This window comes from Pelophylax lessonae, assembly GCF_965119305.1.
Source record: "Pelophylax lessonae genome assembly, chromosome: 4".
Lineage (NCBI taxonomy): Eukaryota > Metazoa > Chordata > Amphibia > Anura > Ranidae > Pelophylax > Pelophylax lessonae.
In genome coordinates this window covers 20,959,896-20,975,839 of record NC_138771.1, presented here as the reverse complement: position 1 = coordinate 20,975,839, position 15,944 = coordinate 20,959,896, and the positions used below count along the sequence as shown (strand labels likewise).

The 15,944-nt window shown below is 43.3% G+C and overlaps 1 protein-coding gene across 1 annotated transcript in view; it reads right to left on the bottom strand.

The window, feature by feature from the left end:
* Window positions 1-15,944, bottom strand: part of IGDCC4 (immunoglobulin superfamily DCC subclass member 4) — a 245,416-nt gene that overhangs the window by 49,916 nt on the left and 179,556 nt on the right. The window contains exons 9-10 of the mRNA XM_082255108.1: window positions 13,805-13,942; window positions 8,812-8,982 (exon numbers count right to left, since the gene is read on the bottom strand). Of these exons, the coding sequence (XP_082111234.1) occupies window positions 8,812-8,982; window positions 13,805-13,942 (309 nt within the window). The remainder of the gene's footprint in view (window positions 1-8,811; window positions 8,983-13,804; window positions 13,943-15,944) is intronic.

Below are 15,944 nucleotides of genomic sequence, written 5' to 3'. Positions count from 1 at the left end.
AGGATTTATACTGGTGTGGACTGGGTAATGTGTTAGGATCTATACTGGTATGCACTGGGTAATGTGTAAGGATCTATACTGGTATGCACTGGGTAATGTGTTAGGATCTATACTAATATGGACTGGGTAATGTGTTAGGATGTATACTGGTATGGACTGGGTGATGTGTTAGGATCTATACTGGTGTGGACTGGGTAATGTGTTAGGATCTATACTGGTATGCACTGGGTAATGTGTTAGGATCTATACTGGTATGCACTGGGGTAATGTGTTAGGATCTATACTGGTATGGACTGGGTGATGTGTTAGGATCTATACTGGTATGGACTGGGTAATGTGTTAGGGATCTATACTGGTATGGACTGGGTAATGTGTTAGGATCTATACTGGTATGGACTGGGTAATGTGTTAGGATACATACTGGTATGGACTGGGTAATGTGTTAGGATCTATACTGGTATGGACTGGGTAATGTGTTAGGAAGGAAAGGATGCCACATCGTTTGATGGAAATGAAAATTATCACCCTACAGAAGGCTGAATTTAAGGACAACCCGAAAATCAAAGTGAAAAAATGATGCAGCAGGCGAGTCCATTTCGATTGAAATTTCATTGCAGCAACTCAAAATGGTCCTCAGTAGTTGGTATGGCCCCCACGTGTTTGTATGCATATCTGACAACGTCGGGGCATGCTCCCAATGAGATGACGGATGGTGTCCTTGGGTTTTTCCTCCCAGATCTGGACCAGGGCATCACTGACTCCTGAACAGACTGAGGTGCAATCTTGCGGCGGCAGATGGACCGAAAAACATAATGTCCCAGAGGTGTTCTATTGGATTTAGGTCAGGGGAGCATGGGGGCCATTCAATGGTATCAATTCCTGCATCCTCCAGGAACTGGCTGCATACTCTCTCCACATAAGGCCAGGCATTGACATGAACCAGGAGGAACCCAGGACCCACTGCACCAGCATAGGGTCTGACAATGGATCCAATGATTTCATCCCGATTCCTGATAGCAGTCAAGATGCCATTGTCTATCCTGTAGAGGTCTGTGCTGTCCTCCATGGCTATGCCTCCCCAGACACTCACTGACCTACCACCAAACCAGTCTTTCTGAATGATGTTACAGGCAGCATAACGTTCTCCACGGCTTCTTCAGACCCTTTCACCTCTGTCACATGTGCTCAGGGTGAACCTGCTCTCATCTGTGAAAAGCACAGGGCGCCAGTGGCAGACCTGCCAAATTCTGGTGTAGAATGGCAAATGCCAATCGAGCTCCATGGTGCAGGGCAGTGAGCACAGGGCCCACTAGAGGACGTCAGACCTTCAGTCTGTTTCTGATTGTTTGGTCAGAGACATTCACACCAGTGGCCTGCTGGAGGTCATTTTGTAGGGCTCTGGCAGTGCTCATCCTGTTCCTCCTTGCACAAAGGAGCAGATACCGGTCCTGCTGATGGGTTAGGGACCTTCTACAGCCCTGTCCAGCTCTCCTAGAGTAACTGCCTGTCTCCTGGAATCTCCTCCATGGTCTTGAGACTGTGCTGGGAGACACAACAAGCCTTCTGGCAATGGCACGTATTGATGTGCCATCCTGGAGGAGTTGGGCTGCCTGTGCCACCTCTATAGGGTCCAGGTATGGCCTCATTCTACCAGTAGTGACACTGACCCTAGCCAAATGCAAAACTAGTGAAAAACAGTCAGAAAAAATGAGTAGGGAAAATTTCAGTGGCCTCCACCTGTAAAACCATTCCTGTTCTTTGGGTTATCTCATGTTTGCCCATCGAGTACACCTGTTGTTAATTTCATTAACACCAAAGCAGCTGAAACTGATTAACACCCCCCTCTGCTACTTTACTGACCAGATCAATATCCCAGGAGTTTAACTGACTTACTGTATATATATATATATATATATATATATATATATATATACACAGTATCTCAAAAAAGTGAGTACACCCCTCACGTTTTTGTAAATATTTCATTATATCTTTTCATGTGAAAACACAGAAGAAATGACACTTTGCTACAATGTAAAGTAGTGAGTGTACAGCTTGTATAACAGTGTAAATTTGCTGTCCCCTCAAAATAACTCAACACACAGCCATTAATGTTTAAACCGCTGGCAACACAAGTTAGTATACCCCCAAGAGACAATGTCCAAATTGGGCCCAATTAGCCATTTCCCCCCGATGTCATGTGACTTGTTAGTGTTACAACTTCTCCCATGCAGAACAATTTCATGCTGTGTGCTGAGTATGATCTGAGCACTGACAGGCTGACCCCTCACCCCTTCAACCTCTGCAGCAATGCTGGCAGCACTCATACGTCTATTTCCCAAAGTCAACCCCTGGAAATGATGCTGAGCACGTGCACTCAACTTTTTTTGGTCGACATTGGCAAGGCCTGTTCTGAGTGGGACCTGACCTGTTAAACCGCTGTATGATCTTGGCCACCATGCTGCAGCTCAGTTTCAGGGTCTTGGCAATCATCTTATAGCCTAGATCATCTTTATGTAGAGCAATGAAACTTTTTTCAGATCCTCAGAGAGTTCTTTGCCATGAGGTGCCATGTTGAACTTCCAGTGACCAGTATGAGAGAGTGAGAGCGATAACACCAAATTTACCACACCTGCTCCTCATTCACACCCGAGACCTTGCAACACTAACGAGTCACATGACACTGGGGAGGGAAAATTGCTAATTGGGCCCAATTTGGACATTTCCACTTAGGGGTGTACTAACTTTTGTTGCCAGTGGTTTAAACATTAATGGCTGTGTGTTGAGTTATTTTGAGGGGACAGCAAATTTACACTGTTATACAAGCTGTACACTCACTACTTTACATTGTAACAAAGTGTCATTTCTTCAGTGTTGTCACATGAAAAGGTCTAATAAAATATTTACAAAAATGGGAGGGGTGTACTCACTTTTGTGAGATACTGTGTGTTAATTTGTTTCATATTTTTGTGCTTCAAAAACCAAAAAAAATGGTCAGAACGGATTAACCGGATTTACATTGAACCCTATGGGAAAATGTGCCTCGGTTCACAACCAATTCGGTTCGCGACCAGAGTCAGTTCACAAATTAAGTTTGTGACCGAGGTATCACTGTATATATATATATATATATATATATATATATATATATATATATATATATATATATATGCATATACAGTATATATATGTGTATATATGTATGTATGTATATATAGATATATATATATATATATATATATACAGTGCCTTGCAAAAGTATTCGGCCCCCTTGAACTTTTCGACCTTTTGCCCCATTTCAGGCTTCAAACATAAAGATATAAAACTGTAATTTTTTGTGAAGAATCAACAACAAGTGGGACACAATCATGAAGTGGAACGAAATTTATTGGATATTTCAAACTATTTAACAAATAAAAAACTGAAAAATTGGGCGTGCAAAATTATTCAGCCCCCTTAAGCTAATACTTTGTAGCGCCACCCTTTGCTGCGATTACAGCTGTAAGTCGCTTGGGGTATGTCTCTATCAGTTTTGCACATCGAGAGACTTAAATTTTTGCCCATTCCTCCTTGCAAAACAGCTCTAGCTCAGTGAGGTTGGATGGAGAGCGTTTGTGAACAGCAGTTTTCAGTTCTTTCCACAGATTCTCGATTGGATTCAGGTCTGGACTTTGACTTGGCCATTCTAACAGCTGGATATGTTTATTTGTGAACCATTCCATTGTAGATTTTGCTTTATGTTTTGGATCATTGTCTTGTTGGAAGACAAATCTCCGTCCCAGTCTCAGGTCTTTTGCAGACTCCATCAGGTTTTCTTCCTGAATGGTCCTGTATTTGGCTCCATCCATCTTCCCATCAATTTTAACCATCTTCCCTGTCCCTGCTGAAGAAAAGCAGGCCCAAACCATGATGCTGCCACCACCATGTGTGACAGTGGGGATGGTGTGTTCAGGGTGATGAGCTGTGTTGCTTTTACGCCAAACATAACGTTTTGCATTGTTGCCAAAAAGTTCGATTTTGGTTTCATCTGACCAGAGCACCTTCTTCCACATGTTTGGTGTCTCCCAGGTGGCTTGTGGCAAACTTTAAATGACACTTTTTATGGATATCTTTAAGAAATGGCTTTCTTCTTGCCACTCTTCCATAAAGGGCAGATTTGTGCAGTATACGACTGATAGTTGTCCTATGGACAGAGTCTCCCACCTCAGCTGTAGATCTCTGCAGTTCATCCAGAGTGATCATGGGCCTCTTGGCTGCATCTCTGATCAGTCTTCTCCTTGTATGAGCTGAAAGTTTAGAGGGACGGCCAGGTCTTCGTAGATTTGCAGTGGTCTGATACTCCTTCCATTTCAATAATATCGCTTGCACAGTGCTCCTTGGGATGTTTAAAGCTTGGGAAATCTTTTTGTATCCAAATCCGGCTTTAAACTTCTCCACAACAGTATCTCGGACCTGCCTGGTGTGTTCCTTGTTCTTCATGATGCTCTCTGTGCTTACACGGACCTCTGAGACTATCACAGTGCAGGTGCATTTATACGGAGACTTGATTACACACAGGTGGATTCTATTTATCATCATTAGTCATTTAGGTCAACATTGGATCATTCAGAGATCCTCACTGAACTTCTGGAGAGAGTTTGCTGAACTTAAAGTAAAGGGGCTGAATAATTTTGCACGCCCAATTTTTCAGTTTTTTATTTGTTAACAAAGTTTGAAATATCCAATAAATTTCATTCCACTTCATGATTGTGTCCCACTTGTTGTTGATTCTTCACAAAAAATTACAGTTTTATATCTTTATGTTTGAAGCCTGAAATGTGGCAAAAGGTCGCAAAGTTCAAGGGGGCCGAATACTTTCGCAAGGCACTGTATATATATATATATATATATATATATATATATATATACCTATAAAAGTGGCGGTTTTTATGCCCCTGTGAAAGAGGTTTTAAGGGAACACCGGGCTGGGTGGTAAGGGGTTAAGCAGAAGATGTCTTGGTACTTGATAAAGTAGAGATTATCTGCGATACTACATGACTTCATACATAAATATAATTTGGTAAAGCATGGTCTAGATGCCATGGATAACACCTTACATTATAGTCTTCAGAACTTGACCACACACTGTTCACCATATGAAGAGCTCCAGGGCTTATGTTTAGCGAGACTTCACCACACATGCACCAAAGTGTCCCCAAAATATTAAAATGCTGTTCTCCGTTCCCTAAATAATTGCCTACCTCTCCAGCTGCTGACCTTCCCAATCTGTCCAGATGACAGAATGCACCTAGCATTAGATGCACAGTCCCATAAAATCCACAGACGAGCGCTCCCAGCCATTCACAGTCCATTCTCCTTTACTCTCACAAAAAAAAAAAGGCTAAGCTGTGAAAACACGGACTGTGCATGCATGGGTGGGAATGGAGGCCAGGAGTGCTCATTCTTGGATTTCCAGGGCCACGTATTTGGCACCGGGTGCATCCAGCCATCTACAGGATGAATTGGGTAGGACAATGGTGTCAGCAGCTATACACTGTGGAATTATGTGCACACACTACATGTTGATTTTCTCAAGGGGCGGGGGATTACTTTGATCATGAAACTATGTTTATTTTTTTCATGCAATGGATGGGGGGAGTTCCTTCTCTTTAAAGGGTAAGCTCACCTTTATACATTTCCCAAAAAGGTCCCCATGCAGCATAGTGCCCCCAATATATTAAAATGCTGTGCTCCATTCCCCAAACAAATGTCCTCTTCAGCTGCCTCACACCATTGTCCTCCCAAATCCATCCTGTAGGTGGCAGGATACACCCAGTGCTAGTAATCCACAAACAAGCACATGCAGCAGGGGCGTATGTACAGGGGTCGTGGGGTCTCAATTGTGACCAGGGTTGCCAACCGTTCCGTAAAATATGGAATCGTCCCATATTTTACACAGACAAGTGCTGTTCCGTATCAAACTGATACGGAACGCACTTTGTTCCGTATTCCGCGGTACCTTATTGGTGTTCGTCACTTTCATCATGTAGTGACTGTGCGTCCCCTCCCCTCCGCCTTCTGACCAATTCCGCAATGCCGTGCCGATGACGTCGTGACGTCACGACATAACCCCTCCCTGCATTCCCCACCCGGTGCCCGCGGTACCAAGAAGAAGAAGAGAAGAAGAAGAAGAAGAAGAAGAAGAAGAAGAAGAAAGAAAACGAAGAAGAAAGAAAACTAGCTGCTGCTGCAAGAAAGCGAGCAGAGCACAAGAGAAAAAAAGGTAAGCAGAAGAGAGAAAAGGGGAGAAGAGCAGAGGAAAGGGGAAGGTTGAGCAAAGAAAAGGGATATTAGGCAAAGCAGCAGATAAGAGGAAGGAGAGCATCCCATCAGGAGAGCAAATAAAATGGGAAGAAGAGACAACAAAATGGGACGGAGAGCAGAAAAATGGGGAAGAGGAGCAGAGGGAGGAGAGCAAAGGGAAGGAGAGCAGAGAAAAGGGAAGGACATTTAAAAAAGGGGAAGAGGAGCAGAGAAAATGGATAAGAGAGCAAAGAAAATGGAAGGACAGCAGAAGGAGCAAAGAAAAGGGGAAGGAGAGCAAAGAGAAAAGGGGAAGGAGAGCAAAGAAAATGGAAGGACAGCAGAAGGAGAGCAAAGAAAAGGGGAAGGAGAGCAAACAAAGGGGAAGGAGAGCAAAAAAAAGGGGAATGAGAGCAGAGAAAAGGGAAGGAGAGCAAAAAAGGGGGAAGGAGAGCAAAGAAAAGGGGAAGGAGAGCAAAGAGAAAAGGGTAGGGAGAGCAAAGAAAAGGGAAATGAGAGCTGAGAAAAGAGAAGGAGAGCATAAAATGGGGAAGAGGAGCAGAGAAAAGGGATAGGAGAGAAAAGAAAAAGGAGAATAAGAGCAGAGAAAAGGGAAGGATAGCAATAAAAAGGGGAAGGAGAGCAAAGAAAATGGATGGAAAGCAGAAGGAGAGCAAAGAAAAGGGGAAGGAGAGCAAAGACAGGGGAAGGAGAGCAAAGAAAACAGAAGGAGAGCAAAGAAAACAGAAGGAGAGCAAAGAAAACAGGAGAGCAAAGAAAACAGAAGGAGAGCAAAGAAAAGAGAAAGTGCAAAGAAAAGGGAAGGATAGCAGAGAAAGGGGGAAGGAGAGCAGAAAGAGAGCAAAAAAAGGGGGGAGAGTAGCAGATAAAATGGTAAGGAAAGCAAAGAAAAAGTTATGGAAGTATAATTATATAAAGATATTTGCACTACACTTCCTTAAAATGTTGTCTTATTTTTTGCACTGGAAAAAACATCCCCCGCCACGCCCCCGTCACGCCCCCGCCCCACCCCCTCCCCCCGTTCCTTATTTCCACGAAAATGCGCTGCCTTCTTCAGAGACGCATACGGGTGCCAATAATTAATAATAGCGCCCGACGCATCTGGCAAACGTGAGTCCGTACGTGCACTACCATGCAGTTTGGTGTGGCGCAATATCAATAATCATGCCTGCACTATTTTTGCACATTTGACGCACATAGGCAGCGTATTGCAATTGATGGGGTGCCCAAAATGTGACGCACAGGAACAAACAAAAAAAAAATGCCCATGATTGGTCGCAAATGCAAATAGAAGGAGCAGTGCTACTACCCATACAGCGCACCAATAAACGAGCTCCCAGGTGCCTGATCCACAGCCGTTTAACTGAGTACATATGTAGAAAGGTGATCCGCACACCGATAGTTGCTCTTAAAAAATCTTCATCTTTATTCAGGAACCGCAGAACACAACTGCTGATAAGAGCAGTTGACGCGTTTCAGCCTATATGGCCTTAGTCATAGTTATGACTAAAGCCTTATAGGCTGAAACTCATCAACTGATCTTATCAGCAGTTGTGTTCTGTGGTTCCTGAATAAAGATGAAGATTTTTTAAGAGCAACTATCGGTGTGCGGATCAACTTTCTTCCCATGATTGGTCGCACCTCATGGTGAAAATGAGCCCTTACTTTTCCAAAATTGCTAAGCTGTGACAGAGCACAGACTGCACATGCATGGGAGAGGAAGGGAGACTGGGAGTGCTCATTCATGGATTCCAGGGCCACTCATTTGGCGCTGGGTGTGTCCTCAATAAAACAAATCCGTGCCACAAATATGTGATGTCTCTCTCAGCTGCAGTCACTTGTGACCACCTAAGTGTGTGAATATCCAATAAATAAATTGTGACCGCGTTCCCAAACTATCAAAATGCTACTGCCTTATTATTTATATTATACTGTGCAAAAAAAATAAATTAATTAATAAATACCACATCATTTTTTTTTTTAATCAACAACATAAATAAATAAAAAACTTAAAAGTCCATAAATGGTGTCAATTTCTGTGTCCAAATATATTTATCCACAAATAATTTATCAGAACCCATATCATACCTGGCACATAGGATAAAATTGTAGCACGGCCGCCTCCAGGCGTCAACACAGGCTGCAAGCCGCACTGGGCATGTGCGGAGTGACGTCACCCAAGGCTCCGCCCTAGGCTGTGTACATCCTGCCATCTGCAGGACAGCTTGGGGAGGACAATGATGTCAGCAGCTAAAAAGAGGTGAGAATGGAGTACAGCATTTTATACACTGGGGACATTGTGGTGCATGGGGACCTTTTTGGAAAACGGGTGTAAAGGTGAACTTACCCTTCAATTTGTATAACATTACATTTGATGAAATTCCTTTAGGAGTTCAAATTTAGCAACCTGTATTAGTGAAGTTCCCGAGATGGCAATCCTGCCCTGGGACGTGGCAAGGTCAGACTGTTACCCAGAAAGTGTGCAGACCCCCCCAAATAATCACACACCTTGTGTCTGGTTGACTCTGTCTAGAGTGCGCTGCAGCATCCAATTGGAGGGTGCACCATATCCCGCCGAGGTGCTGGCCGAAATCCGCACTTTATATACAGTACCAGGCTGCAGGGAAGAGAGCGCAACCCCAGTCTCATTTCCTCTAACTTCTACCATGGAGACCACACCTGAGGATAACAAGGATATTAATGTTATAAAGTGAGAAGAAATCTGGAATAGTCCACAAACCCTAGAGAAACACTTGGGAATGGGGCAAAATCAAAGGTTTCCAGGCTATGGTTTCTGCAAATGGAATGTGTGAATGTCAAAAATACTGCATTATGGCCACAAGATGGTGATATAAGTCTGCTCCTCAGCACCATCTATTGACCATAATGTGGTATTTTCTACATTCACACAAATTGTAGAGAATATAGTCTGGGAACATTTAATTTTGCCCCATTCACACAAAACTAATTAACATGCAGTTTTGGTGGATGAACAGCTATGCGATTTTTATTTATTTTTTTTGTTTTTATATAAATACTCTCTTTGGTGTTTAAACAATTACACTATACAATAAGCACAGACATGCAATAAGCCATGCTGATAGCACGCGTCAAAATTATTGTGTGTATACAGTGCCTTGCAAAAGTATTCGGCCCCCTTGAACTTTGCGACCTTTTGCCACATTTCAGGCTTCAAACATAAAGATATAAAACTGTAATTTTTTGTAAAGAATCAACAGCAAGTGGGACAGAATCTGGAACTAAATTTATTGGACATTTCAAACTTTGTTAACAAATAAAAAACTGAAAAATTGGGCATGCAAAATGATTCAGCCCCTTTACTTTCAATGCAGCAAACTCTCTCCAGAAGTTCAGTGAGGATCTCTGAATGATCCAATGTTGACCTAAATGAGTAATGATGATAAATAGAATCCACCTGTGTGTAATCAAGTCTCCGTATAAATGCACCTGCACTGTGATAGTCTCAGAGGTCCGTTTAAAGCGCAGAGAGCATCATGAAGAACAAGGAACACACCAGGCAGGTCCGAGATACTGTTGTGGAGAAGTTTAAAGCCGGATTTGGATACAAAAAGATTTCCCAAGCTTTAAACCTCCCAAGGAGCACTGTGCAAGTGATAATATTGAAATGGAAGGAGTATCAGACCACTGCAAATCTACGAAGACCTGGCCGTCCCTCTAAACTTTCAGCTCATACAAGGAGAAGACTGATCAGAGATGCAGCCAAGAGGCCCATGATCACTCTGGATGAACTGCAGAGATCTACAGCTGAGGTGGGAGACTCTGTCCATAGGACAACAATCAGTCGTATACTGCACAAATCTGGCCTTTATGGAAGAGTGGCAAGAAGAAAGCCATTTCTTAAAGATATCCATAAAAAGTGTCGTTTAAAGTTTGCCACAAGCCACCTGGGAGACACCAAACATGTGGAAGAAGGTGCTCTGGTCAGATGAAACCAAAATCAAACTTTTTGGCAACAATTCAAAACGTTATGTTTGGCGTAAAAGCAACACAGCTCATCACCCTGAACACACCATCCCCACTGTCAAACATGGTGGTGGCAGCATCATGGTTTGGGCCTGCTTTTCTTCAGCAGGGACAGGGAAGATGGTTAAAATTGATGGGAAGATGGATGGAGCCAAATACAGGACCATTCTGGAAGAAAACCTGAAGGAGTCTGCAAAAGACCTGATACTGGGACGGAGATTTGTCTTCCAAAAAGACAATGATCCAAAACATAAAGCAAAATCTACAATGGAATGGTTCACAAATAAACATATCCAGGTGTTAGAATGGCCAAGTCAAAGTCCAGACCTGAATCCAATCGAGAATCTGTGGAAAGAACTGAAAACTGCTGTTCACAAACGCTCTCCATCCAACCTCACTGAGCTCGAGCGGTTTTGCAAGGAGGAATGGGCAAAAATTGTAGTCTCTCGATGTGCAAAACTGATAGAGACATACCCCAAGCCATTTACAGCTGTAATCGCAGCAAAAGGTGGCGCTACAAAGTATTAACTTAAGGGGGATGAATAATTTTGCACACCCAATTTTTCAGTTTTTTATCTGTTAAAAAAGTTTGAAATATCCAATAAATTTCATTCCACTTCATGATTGTGTCCCACTTGTTGTTGATTCTTCACAAAAAATTACAGTTTTATATCTTTATGTTTGAAGCCTGAAATGTGGTCAGGTCAAAAAGTTTTTCCAAAGAAATTGCGTTTGAAAAACCGCTGCCAAAATGCATTGATTGCCATTTTATTCCCTAGGGTCTCTGCTAAAAAATATATTATCTTTGGGGGTTAAAAGTTATTTTCTAGTAAAAAAAAATACTGATTTAAACAAAAAGTGCCAGAAAAAGCCTGGTAGGCTACTGAATCAAAAAAAAAAAAATAGCATTTTCGAGCAAAAAATGTAATAATGCCTGAATTACTCTAATGACAATTTTTTTTTTTTTTATATATCAGAAAACTGCTTATAGTGTTCATAACTGTGTACGTCTAAATGTAATTAGGGGCCTATTTATAAAATATCTGTTGAACAAATGTCAGAAATATTCATGCAAGTTGAAAAATTTCAGTGTATTTTCTGACATTAATGCCTGTATCGTCAGCTCCGTCTAGTGGTCAAAATACTGTATAGGTTTCTGAAAAACCTTTCAGAAAAAATTAGATTTCACCTTTTGGCCACTAGATGGAGCTGATAACATAGGCATTAATCTCTTAGAACAAATACAGGACATTTCTTTCAACTTGCAAGAATGCTTCTGTCATTCGTGCAATGAATATTTTATAAATAGACCCCTAAGTCCCGGTTCACACTGGCACGACTTGTCAGGCGACTTAGTCGCCTGACAAGTCGTGCTCCATTCAGTGCAATGGAACCGTTCTATTCAGAGCGACTCAAGTCTCTCCGACTTAGAAAAAGGTTCCTGCACTACTTTGGGGGCGACATCTGAGCGGCTTGCATTGACTTTTATTAGAGAAGTCGTTTGCAAGTCACGCTGAAGTCACGCTGCACTGGGCGGCTTCAGAGTCGGGCGACTTTGAAGCCGCCCCAGTGTTTGCCAAATTAGCAACATTGGGGCTCCATTCACATATAGGATTTTCAGATCGTGGGCAAAATTGCCGCGATTCCGAAACATTGCAAGTCGCCGGACACCCGAGCGATTCCCGTGACTTGCAATGGCACCCCAAACGCGGCGCGATTTTGCTGCGATTTTCGCCCGACAAATCGCGTTAACATCGTGCAAATAGAATTGCGGGACGCGCGATGCCCAAAAGAAGTATAAGAACTTCTTTTTGGCGTCAGACGTCCCCCAATTCTGTTTGTGCGATTTTACAGCGATTCGTCAGGTGACAATCTCGCCGCGTTTGATGTGCTATTGCAAGTCACGGGAATCGCTCGGGCGATGGTTTGGAATCGCGGGCGAAATCGCGGCAATTCAGCCCGCGATCCGAAACACCTATATGTGAATGGAGCCTTACATAAATGATCTGCATTTATTGCATTGCCTGTGGTATTCAGGGTTACTGAGAACCAATACTTTTTCTCAAATACTCGCCGATACCAATTACAGATACCTGTTTTTTTTTGCACGGTGTGGTGCGATTTGATCCTATATACTGCACTGGAAAGAATCGCATGAGATCTCAACAGGGATGCGGTGCAATTCCTGTCCAAATCAAATGCGTTTTCCCGCACCGCTCCTGTGTGTCATAGTGACTTCAGCCTGGGTTCACACAGGAGCGGTGCAGGAAACTGTATTTTTAGCCCATTCATTTTATATAGGCTCAAATCGCACCGCTCTGCACAAAGAAGGCATCGATTTTAGGTAGCAGAGCATTTGCACGAATACAAGTACTCACGCAAATGCTTAGTATCAGCACCGATACCGGTATCAGTGCAACACTAGTGGTATTACATTTCCTTCCTGCATTCAGTAAGTCTAATGCCTGCTCAGCTAATTTTCTCTAAAATATACTATATCGTCAAAAGTATTGGGACGCCTGCCTTTACACACACATGAACTTTAATGGGGTCCCAGTCTTAGTCCGTAGGGTTCAATATTGAGTTGGCCCACCCTTTACAGCTATAACAGCTTCAACTCTTCTAGGAAGGCTGTCCACAAGGTTTAGGAGTGTGTCTATGGGAATGTTTGACCATTCTTCCAGAAGCGTATTTGTGAGGTCAGGCACTGATGTTGGACGAGAAGGCCTGACTCGCAGTCTCTGCACTAATTCCTCATTAAGGTGTTCTATCGGGTTGAGGTCAGGACTCTGTGCAAGCCAGTCAAGTTCCTCCACCCCAAACTCGCTCATCCATGTCTTTATGGACCTTGCTTTGTGCACTGGTGCGCAGTCATGTTGGAACAGGAAGGGGCCATCCCCAAACTGTTCCCACAAAGTTGGGAGCATGAAATTGTCTAAAATGTCTTGGTATGCTGACGCCTTAAGAGTTCCCCTCACTGGAACTAAGGGGCCAAACCCAACCCCTGAAAAACAAACCCACACCATAACCCCCCCTCCACCAAGTGATTTTGGACCAGTGCACAAAGCAAGGTCCATAAAGACATGAATGAGTGAGTTTGGGGTGGAGGAACTTGACTGGCCTGACCTCAACCCGATAGAACACCATTGGGATGAATTAGAGAAGAGAATGCGAGACAGGCCTTCTCGTCCAACATCAGTGCCTTACCTAACAAATGCTCTTCTGGAAGAATGGTCAAACGTTCCCATAGACACACTCCTAAACCTTGTGGACAGCCTTCCCAGAAGAGTTGAAGCTGTTATAGCTGCAAAGGGTGGGCCAACTCAATATTGAACCCTACAGACTAAGACTGGGATGCCATTAAAGGTCATGTGCATGTAAAGGCAGGTGTCCCAATACTTTTGACAATAAAGTGTATATATTTAGGGATTTTTTTGCTTCTAAAAAGCAATTTTAAAGACAAAGGTGACTTCTGAAGACATTCTTTTCCTCTTACCGTCTTTTTGCATGGAGTATTCAATGCGGTACTTGGTGATGTGGCCGTTGGTCAGCTCAGGCTGAAGAGGCAGCCATTTAACAGTGATATCCTCCGGGGTCTCACCGTTCAGTGACAACATGGGGGCAGCTGCTGGTACTATTGAAGAAATTGACAATCAGTAAATGAGGTATAGAGGTAATAATCGAGGTGCCTTATTGGGCCCATTGGTGGAGAAAGTCAGGGGTTCCCCACCACCACCCATAACTACTCACAGACAGTTATTTCCATTGCCCAGCAGAATATTGGCCTCTCCTTATATAATGGATGGGGGATATGGCCTTCATGACCACATGTGGGCTCAATGCAAGGTTGGACCCCCCCCCCCCCCCAAGCATCAACAACCCAACTCTTTGTTGTCATAACTCATAAGCCAACTGCCAAGTCAACGTCATCTTAAAAAAATAACCAAAATGTACAAAAGAGTATGAGCCATAAGACAAGGTAGGAATAAAAGAAAATAATTGGGTGGGCCAGGAATAAGATAGTGTATAGGGGAAAAAAGGACCTCGATGCTGGGGGAGCCCCCCTCTATTCCTGGAGTAACCAGGAGATATCAAAAATGGGAAGGACAACCGCAATACCATACTTGATATGAAGGTGGCACTACAGGCAAAAAAGGAAATTACAACTCATGGTCACTTATTAGTACTTGTATAAAACAATGTCAAGTTTATTGACAAATCCCAGATAAAAAAGAATAAATATATACATGCGAATAATGACACAATGGAGCGGTTAAGCACAATGAACCCAATTCCTGTATAAACAGTGAAAAGATAAAATGGTCAAAATTTTGACATCCAAGGGCCAGGAATGCTGTTTTTGGTCAAAATTACAGTTTTTGGTCTCCAAGGGTCGGGAGTGCCGTTTTTTGGTCAAAATGACTGTATTTGGTCTCCAAGGGTCTGAAGTGCCGTTTTGTGGTTAAAATTACCATTTTTGATCTCCAAGGTTCGGGAGTGCCGTTTGTGGTCAAAATGACTGTATTTGGTCTCCAAGGGTTTGAAGTGCTGTTTTTAGTCAAAATTACAGTTTTTGGTCTGCAAGGGTTGGGAGTGCCGTTTTTAGTCAAAATGACTGTATTGGGTCTCCAAGGGTCTGAAGTGCCGTTTTTTGCTCAAAATTACAATTTTTGGTCTCCAAGGTTCGGGAGTGCCGTTTGTGGTCAAAATTACTGTATTTGGTCTCCAATGGTCTGAATTGCAGTTTTTTGCTTAAAATGACCGATTTTTGTCTGAATGGTCGGAAGTGCCGTTTTTAGTCAAAATGACTGTATTTGGTCTCCAAGGGTCTGAAATGCAGTTTTTTTGCTTAAAATTACCATTTCTGATCCCCAAAGGCTGGGAATGCTGTTTTTGGTCAAAATTACCATTTTTGATCTCCAAGGATCTGGAGTGCCATTTTTAGTTAACCGCTTGCCAACCGCCGCAAGTACATATACTGCGGCGGTCAGCCCCGTGCAGGCAAAGTGACGTATGGGTACGTCACTCGCCTGTGAGCCAATAGGGGGCAAGCGTGCGCCGCCGGAGGCGCGCTCCCGCCCCCGCTCGTTCACGGACACCTATACGCGACTGACCGGCGGACCCGATGTCCGCCGGTCACTCGCGATCATCAGTTACAGAGGGAGAAAGGCAGGCGGCTAATGTAAACAAAGCCGCCTGTCATTCTCCCTTGTGTAACAGCAGAGATCATACGGTCCTGCTATGTAGGATCGTAGATCTCTGCTGTTACATGAAAAGCCACGCCCCTGCACAGTTAGAATCACGCCCCTAGGGACACACTTAACCCCTCCTTCTCCAATAAAGTTAACCCCTTCCCTGCCAGTGTCATTTTTACAGTAACAGTGCATATTTTTAGCACTGATTACTGTAGTAATGTCCCTGGTACCCCCAAAAGTGTCAAAAATGTCAGTCAAGGGTCCGATCTGTCCGCCGCAATGTCGCAGCCCCACAAAAAAAAAAATCGCAGATCGCCGCTATTACGCGTTAAAAAAAAAACAACAAAAATGACAAAAATCTTTCCCGTAGTTAGTAAACGCAATAACTTTTGCGCAAACCAATCAAAATCCGCTTATTGCGATTTTTTTTACCAAACATAG